The 9,580-nt window shown below is 33.0% G+C and overlaps 1 protein-coding gene across 1 annotated transcript; it reads left to right on the top strand.

Annotated features, from left to right (window-relative positions):
* Positions 1-1,387: 1,387 nt before the first annotated feature.
* LOC128553656 (uncharacterized) lies at positions 1,388-9,563 on the top strand (the record flags this gene model as incomplete). The annotated part of the gene is made up of 2 exons (XM_053534833.1): positions 1,388-1,488; positions 9,064-9,563. Coding segments are annotated over 2 exons (593 nt in total), but the record flags the coding sequence as incomplete, so codon positions are not given.
* Between the last annotated feature and the right edge of the window lie 17 nt (positions 9,564-9,580).

Genomic DNA, 9,580 nt, shown 5'->3' with positions numbered 1-9,580 from the left:
TTAAAGTTATACTTGGTGTCGTGTTTTGTTCCAACTGAACAGGCATATTATTAATGCAGTACAGTGAAAGTGATTAAAAAAACGAAGAATTGCAGAAAACAAAAAAACATATTGATTCTTTTTTGCAGTGTCCCAAAGTTTTTGTGCAAAGACTTGCTGATCACGTCAAAGGAGTGAAAAGTTTTTCCCTAGCATATGCAAAAGAACCAAATTAAAAGTTTGAGAGATGCAATTAAGATGGTAACATTTAAGTTACTATTTTTAAAAGCCGTCATAGCTATCTTTCATAGGAATTTTAAGTAAATGAATACAATTTGAGATGATTGTATGAAATATTATGCTGGAAATTGTCGACATATTAATTAATATGGCATACAATGATGCTTGTTTACATTTTTATGTAACGCAAAAGATACAATACTGGTTACTGCTTGAAACTCCAAAGGTTACTTGTGCAAGTAGTCTATAAATAGTTTAATTTGACTTTACTTAAAGTTAAATACATATTTGAATTTCATGTGTAAATATATGAATGAGCTGAAACATTTTAAAACCATTTTATATTAGTATGAAATGATTTTAAATTCACCATCTTATTGGATGTTAATGAATATGTACAAGCTGCTTAGATGATAAAATGTTCTTCATTACTTTCTTTCTTTTTTTATTAGACTTTCAAGAGAAGTAACAAACTTCAACTGATTCAAGATTGTCCATGTATCCTGCCTTGTGATGTTAAGCCTTCTGTTATCCCTCTTGTCTGTACAGGTGTGTTATTTACATTCATTTGGTTTTTTTCAATTTAATATTCACCCTTACCCTGCTAAATTTCTATAGTGAACTTGTCCATCTTTTGATTTAGACAGTACCATTAACTGTTAAAAGGGGTGATTATCAAAAATATACTGACTGAATGGTGAACAGCACAGATCATAATCAGACTGCACGGATGTGCGGGCTGATCATGATCTACACTGGTCGCAAAGGCAGAATAATTCAGTCATGTCCAGCATGATAAGGGTTAAACTATTTTGCTTTAGTCTTCATATTTTTATGAGGGTAATAACATTTGATAACATTGATTTATCATATGTTACGATTGCTCCATATTGATGATGTTTTACATACTGATAGGGTATTTAGGTATTTAAATTTTCTGTTAACAATTCTGTTGAATGTAATGAATGCACATACTAAAAATAATTAAGATATGTCATATACATGTACAGTTTGGCTTTTTAAACCAGAATTGTGATATAAAATAATGCATACTTATATTATATATAACTTATTTTATGTGTTTTTGTGTTAAATATGCTATTGAATGCACATACTGGTACATTTTTCCAAACAATAAGTGTGATAAAAAAGAATATATTAATTATAGAAACTGATGGAGCTGGACACCAGGACCGTTGTACAACAACAAAGGCCACACAGTCGTTATTTTCCAGTGAGAAAACTTCAATAATTGGGAATAAAGTACAGGTAAGGATAAATATACTAAATACATGTTTGAAATTAACAGTTTATAGGCTTGTACTGAGATTATTAAGAAAACAGTAACAACAATGAAACAGCATTTGCTTTATGTATTTCCTAACTGCTTTTAAACTGGTTTCATTTAAAGTAAGCCCAAGTGCAGGAATTTTCTAAATAATCTCAGTATGTGTCTCTTGTTTATTTTCTTATTGCTAACATAATTTGCTGATTTGAGCATGTTCAATTAAGTGCTTTAATGTTAAATTCAGTGCATGCAAATTTGGTTGAGACTTTATGAAAATCGTGTTATATGCCTGTTTGATCTGATTGTGTTTGCATCTTTCTGTGTGTCCATAATAATTTGACTGGAGCCTACCTTTGTAAACATTAAAGGTACTGACTTTAAACTTGGCATATAGGAAGATGGCCATGAGACAGCAGCTCTGTAGGTCAAATGTCAAGGTCACAAAATGAGCTAAAATGTGAAAACTGTCCATGATATTTCATGTCCAGAGCATAATTAGATAACATTGCAAAGTTTTGACTCCAAATTTGGTATGCAGACAGGGTTGGCAAAAACCCGGGTTTTAAGCATATTGCCCAGCCCAGTGGGTAATACTGGGTAAGCCCGCGTTTTACTGGGCAATAGTGGGCAATACTGGGTAGTATAATATTTCAGTTCATACTTCAAGACATATTTCAACACTTAAGTTGACTTACAACCCATATAGTGATAACAATGACACCCTCATGCCTAATGTTACAATACCTATAAAAATCTATTGAATAGACATTATTATGATCATGATTTAGCAATTATTGAGCAAGATCAAGGGATTATTAAAGTTAGAAGTCTGAATAAGTTAAATCTGGCCATTGGCAGTTTCCAATTTAGCTCACATTGTCATTTCTAATATATAACCATGAAACCTAAGGACCCTTTGAGGAATTGTTTTAATGTTACTGAGAATGATTATAAAAAGGTAAAGACTGTGGCACTCTTATTAGTGCCAAAAATGAGAGACTGAAAACGCATACACTAAAACGTTGCAGTGTGACCAGTGTTGGTTTTAGATCAGCCTTAGACCACTTTGTCGTGCCAAAAAAACTTCTAGATATGCCAGCATCTGGGTTAATTGAAAGTGTGTCTTCAAATTTTTGTATTATTCAGACAAAACTCGGAAACAGACTTGGGATAAAAAAAAACACAACTTGTGATCTGTTACAAAAAGCTTTGTGATAAAGAACTAGACTGTTGCACTATCATATGCTAAGCAAAATCGAGTTGTGATGTACAGAGATCATTGAATATGTGATCATTCAATATGTGATCACTGACAGTGTGTAGATTATAAATGAAAGTAATACTGTGTCATTTATCAATTCATGTAAAAAATTGTGCAAGGTGATTACTTTCACATTAAAATATTTTGTTGTGTAAGAGAAATGATAATTTTGTTAATAAAACTGTTCTATCAGCTACCTATCATTTCACCAATGATTTCAAAGTAAGTAAGACTTAATGTAAGAATTAGCTCACATTTTATAGTATAGAAACTCAATTGTTTTGGTTAAAAAAGTAGAAAAACTTCTTATTGCCCACTTCATTAATCCCCCGCCACAAATGGTTTGGGGGGGGGGGGGTGGGGAATAGGAATGGTCTCCGTCCGTCCTTCTGTCCTTCCGTAACATTTTGTGTCCGCTCTGTATCTCCTAAACCCCTTGAAGGATTTTCATGAAACTTGGGTCAAATGATCACCTCATCAAGACGATGTGCATAACCCATGAGTCAGTCATGTCGGTTCAAGGTCAAGGTCACAGCTCAAGGTCAAAGGTTTGAGCCTTCCATTTCGTGTCCGCTTTGTATCTCCTAAACCCCTTGAAGGATAATCATGAAACTTGAATCAAATGATCACCTCATCAAGACGATGTGCAGAACCCATGAGTCAGCCATGTTGGCTAAAGATCAAGGTCACAACTAAAGGTCAAATGTTTGAGCCTACCATTTCGTGTCCGCTCTGTATCCCTTAAACCTCTTGAAGGATAATTATGAAACTTGGATTAAATGATCACCTCATCAAGACGATATGCAGAACTCATGAGTCAGCCATGCCGGCTCAAGGTCAAGGTCACAACTTAAGGTCAAAGGTTTGAGCCTTCCATTTCATGTCCGCTCTATCATCTCCTAAACCTCTTGAAGGATTTTCATCAAACTTGGGTCAAATGATCACCTCATCAAGAGGATGTGCAGAACTCATGAGTCAGCCATACCGGCTCAAGGTCAAGGTCACAACTGAGGGTCGAATGTTTGAGCCTTCCATTTTGTGTCCACTCTGTATCTCCTAAACCCCTTGAAGGATTTTCATCAAACTTGGGTCAAATGATCACCTCATCAAGAGAATGTGCAGAACCCATGAGTCAGCCATGCCAGCTCAAGGTCAAGGTCACAACTTAAGGTCAAATGTTTGAGCCTTCCATTTCGTGTCCGCTGTATATCTCCTAAACCTCTTGAAGGATTTTCATCAAACTTAGGTCAGATGATCACCTCATCAAGAGGATGTGCAGAACTTATGAGTCAGCCATGCCGGCTCAAGGTCAAGGTCACAACTGAGGGTCAAATGTTTGAGCCTTCCATGTTGTGTCCACTCTGTATCTCCTAAACCCCTTGAAGGATTTTCATCAAACTTTGGTCAAATGATCACCTCATCAAGACGTTGTGCAGAATTCATGAGTCAGCCATATCAGTTCAAGATCAAGGTCACAGCTAAAGGTCAAAGGTTTACCCTTTCACTATCCATAACAGTGGCCAACGCTGCATGCAGATAGGTGATAATGAGGCACTGTGCAGAATGCATGAACCAGGGTGGTAGATCAGCAAAGTCAAATCTGCCAATCATATTTTGTGTGCATAGCATGACTTAAAAAGTATTAAAGCTTTACGTATTGACTTTAAATTTGGAATATATTGATAATGACACAATGTGCAGACTGCAACAATCTGCATTAAACCCCTCCCACCCATTTTACCACCCAAAAAAATATTCATTAACTTTCTAAATCATCAGTATCCTTTTATCCTTTCAACACCACCAATTTTTTATACCCCAAAGGTGGGCATATTGAAGTCACACTGTCCGTCTGTGAGTCAGTCTGTCTGTGTACGCGTCCGTGCGTACGTCTGTGTAAATTCTTACTGGAAGGTCAATGTCACACTGAGATGTTAAAGGTTAACATGGTCTGTTTTTTAACGTGTCCATAACTCCACCATTCATCAAGGAATTTTGAAATAATTTCGCATAAACAGGGTTGCCAGTTACTGAGTACCTTGAAAAGTCTTGGAAAATGAAAGATGTGAAGTTGAACTTTAATTGGATTTCGAATTTATCTCATAATGTTTTATATGAAAACAATAACACATAAGCAATAAATAATCAGACTGAATCTATCAAAGTTATCTTTCAAATTTTCATTCATTTCCTATGTCTCATTTCGTGTTCAGTTTCAATTTCCAAGTGTAATTAATAACATCAGAATGAATTGTCATAATGTTTTGTTATTATTTTCAGCATTCGCTATGGTAAGAGGTTATTCTTTATTGTTTACTTATCCAGTTTTATGTTTGTTACTTTTTTGTAGAAAGTATGTCTGAAAATGCAACAACAGTACCATACCTGAAGAATTATAGGCATATGTTTTCATATTTGGATGCAACTTAAATACTGCTGCAGTGTGCATAAATAATAATTCACAGGGTAATGTTTTTTTTATAGTTTATAGACTGCTAACATAATAATTATGTATAAAAATTTATAATAATACATATACTTCTATATCAAAACATAAATGTTTTATTTCTAATATTTTCTGCCCAAAACTTTGCAGTTATAAAATTATTCTGATATTGCACACAAATCTAGAGATAGCTACTCTCATTGGTTTTTAAAAAAGAAATACAAAAAAATATAATAAATTGTAAAAGGTATTGTACATTATCAGTTACAGCCGAGTTTTATCAGTCCTTAAAGGCACTGGCCTGCAGATTTTTATTAAAATTACCTTCCTTTAAAATTAAACTTTGGTCTATTGATTATGAACATTAGAACATGAGTTTTCCTATCCAAATTATTTTGAAAATGCGTAATAAAGAAAAAATAAATATTAAATTCAGTTTCAAACGATTATAAAGAAATACAGAGGTAATTTTTGAATCTGTAATAAAATCTTCTTTTTTCCAACCATTCTGAGGCCAGTGCCTTTAAGATATGTATTATTATTGAATGAAGAAAGAAGAAAATGTTTTTTATCAACAGTACTGTTATTTGTACTGTTAAATCTGTATTAGTTTGCAGATACAATGTATTTTTATTTTTTAAGAATGTAACTACCCTGTTGAGAAATTCATGAACAGTTCATGAATAATCCTTGAACTATTCCAGAACTTTGTTCATGAATAGTTCACGAAAGTTCGTGAACTACAAATGGGACTTTTTACGGCATCAAAAATTCATGAACTGGGTGTGGTTCATCAAGTTCATGAACTGGACTGGTTCATCAAATTCATGAACTGGATGTGTTCATCAAAGTTCATGAATTGATAGGTTCATGAATTTGATGAACCAGAAATTCGTGAACTTGATGAACAGTTCATGAATATTTCTTGAACTATTCGTGAACTATTCATGAACAGTTCATCAACTACAAATGGGACTTTTTGCGGCATCAACTATTCATCAAGTTGATGAACCATAGTTCATGAACCAGGGGTTCATGAACTAAAAGTAACAAGATAAATGGAAAGTTGATGAACCCAGCTGAATTAGAAACAGTGATTTTGACAATAGTGACGTTCCTGTAGCAACTGCCTGATAAAGCCTGTCTGAGAAAAGCAGGCTTTCTCAGGTCAGTGACTTGAGAACACTTTGCACTGTTTAAACCTGTGATTAAATCCCAAGGACATCCGATTGTGTCCATTTTGCATTTAAAAATTATTACGCCCTCATACGACACTGAAAAAGGTCTTCAAATTCCAAAATATAAAAAAGCGGAAAAAACAACAAAATCCCAAGTGAAATTTTATCCAAAATTCAGTTGCTAGATGGTCTAATTTACTTTAATCTCAAGACTGACATTCAGATTAGATACTAGCTTTGTTTCAGGGTCGTGAAAACATGTGACATTTTAAAAGGATTTTATATTTTTAAAATGAACAATTTATGACAACACCATAATTACTTATTTGATATTCAGTATACTCATGTTCCTTTTAAACCATTCCTTACTGTAGTATGATAAATATTTCCTTCTCATTTGCTGCACAAACTTCTAAAAAATTGCTGAATCACATGTGCAAAAAATCTCCCAGCATGCAACAAAATAATGGAAACTGATCATGTGACATAAATTTAATGTTCATGAACATTCATGAACAGTTCATGAACTTATTCATTTATTGTAAAAGGAAAACCTAAGTTTTATGTTTAATGAGTGAACAGTTCAGAAACTCCTTATTGTGTTCAAGAACTGGTACTGAACTAGAAAAAGGTTTTGAATTTTTAGTACTTTTATTGAATCTTAGATGACTTTTTCTTAAGAACACATCAAGAATGTTTTAAGAATTTAATATTCTTACACTGCTCATAAAATGTTCATCATTTTTTTTCAAGAATTTTTCTTGAATTCTATAGGTATATTGACATTCATGAAAAAATCTTGATTCATTCTTGAACAAGTTCATGAATATTTCAAGGATTTCTGGTATGAAATGAAAGACATCAATAAATTCACCAACCATGTATCAGTGTACACCATTATTCTTTGCCAGTGACATTTTCTAAATTGCCAAATAATGATGAAACTTCTGTTAGCTATCCCCAATGTTTAATCAAAATTTTGTACAAATTGCAGACAACATAAAATACAAAATACATGTAGTAACATTCCTAGTCATATGTATGTTATCAGTAACTCTGGTATTAGCCTTCAGCTGTAAATACTAGAAGCTTTTACAAGTAAACGGATCCTGTTTTATGAATTTTATGAATTTCATACTTGATTGATCAATTCATTAATTTGAAGTTCATGAACAGTGTATGAACTTCAGGTTCATGAACCATCAGCATAATTGAAATAAAATCAAATACTGCACTGGAGTTTGGAATGAAGTCACTTGTTTGATTACTTAACTTATAATTCGTGAACTTAAAATCATGCACCAAAGGTGAAATTTTTGAAGAACCAGTTCATGAATAATTCTTGAACTTTAGGTTCACAGACAGTTGGTGAACTTTTTTAGGAATAGTTTCATGAACAATTCATGAACTTTTGGTTCGTGAGCAGTTCACAAACTTTTTGAGGAACATTCATCGCATTGTTCACGAATGGTTCAGGAATGTTCATGAACAGTTCGTGAACAGTTCATGAATGCTCATCAGTTCATGAACTACAGCTCAACAGGGTAAATATTGAAATTCACTGTATAATGGTACGATTTAGTCTGGCGATACAGGTCATAGGCCTTTTTCGTGATACAGAAGCAATATAGTGAAAACTAGAAATAGTAAATTAAATTTTCATACAGTCAGTATTAAGGTAGTTCTGCACGTTTGATAAACCGGAAGTGATGGCGTAACATCATTTATCCGGAAAACGTAGAATAATGCCTGGATTCGGCGTATGGAAATGAAAATCATTTTATGAATGAATTGAAACCTGTGAGTAAATTTGCTATATTTCTAAAGTAAAAGTATGACATTAAAACATATGACGTGTTAAAATAATAAAAATAATGTCTTAAAGTTAGCGCGAAATGTCCGGTTCACTTTAATCATGGTCAAATGTCTCAAAAAGAAGCACACGGACCTATACATTTTATTTCACGAAATTATAGGCCATGTGTTTATTTACAACTGTGAGAAGTTTCATCAAAATCTACACTGTAGAAAAAAATTCTATTCGTGTAAATGTTATGAAAGTTATGATTTTCCATAGACTCCTATTATGAAATATTGCGTGAAGTCCAAATTTTTCAAATGAGTCTAGCAAAAAATCAAGCACATGACCCTATTCTTTTTATTTGCTGGATTTTCTTGGTATACTCTAAAGTTTGGAAAAAATAGAGTTTAATCAAATTCTACATTGTAGAAAAGAAATTGATCCAAATGTGTAGAACTACCTTAAAGATAGTAACTAAACAAATTCATCATTTATAACATTTTTTTTTCAATTTTAAATAAAAATTTTCATTACTTCCCAAGTGTAAGAACATTTTTATTTTGTCAAATGAATGCTTACTTATGATACGTACTTTGTATCGCAATATGTACCATAAAGTTGCATCTGCATCGCGATAATGTATTGTATATAGAGACTAGCTTATTACTACACCTAAATTTAAGTAAGTCTATTTCATTGATAATATTAGTGAAATCTGTTAATTTAAATATAAAATTTAAATTTCTATACTGTATGCTATTTTACTGTAAATACCTATTAGACATTATTATAATTATTCAAGAAATCATGTCATGCTGAGTGAGTAGGTCTTTCCAGAATTCTAATTTATCATTTTATATGTAATTGCAGATAACCATATACTATGACAGTGGAGTGAAGACAGCACTAGTAACCAATGCAGCATACATTAAAATGTGCAAAGCCATTTTTACAAATGAAAATGTAGAAAAGAAACTGCTAACTATTTTGAAGTCAACTTGCCCAGAAGATGTTGTTTCATGTGCTGCAAGTATTATACAGTCAGAGTGTGCTAGCATCTGTAAAAGGAAGTCTGCCTTTGTGCTGAATGATAAGTCCTATAATGGAATAATGCAGTTTTCTTGGGATACCTTACACCAGCAGTTGTTACTTGGTGCTCCAAATACTCTCCAGATTGTGTCATCCATGGCTTCAAATGACATTCCGATGTCTGTTCCGAGTAAAGAATTTCACCATGTCTTATTTGCTATTGGCATTGCATTACATGCAAGAAATAGAGAAATGACAACCCTTCAGTATTTGAATGGAATGGTGTTACTTCATGGCGGATGTACACAGAGGGTATGTGATATTTACTATTAAATTTCAATATTAAAAAGCTTCACAT

This window comes from Mercenaria mercenaria, unplaced genomic scaffold (assembly GCF_021730395.1).
Source record: "Mercenaria mercenaria strain notata unplaced genomic scaffold, MADL_Memer_1 contig_4150, whole genome shotgun sequence".
Lineage (NCBI taxonomy): Eukaryota > Metazoa > Mollusca > Bivalvia > Venerida > Veneridae > Mercenaria > Mercenaria mercenaria.
The sequence above is the reverse complement of the archived record's forward strand: the minus strand, read 5'-3'. Positions and strand labels throughout refer to the sequence as shown.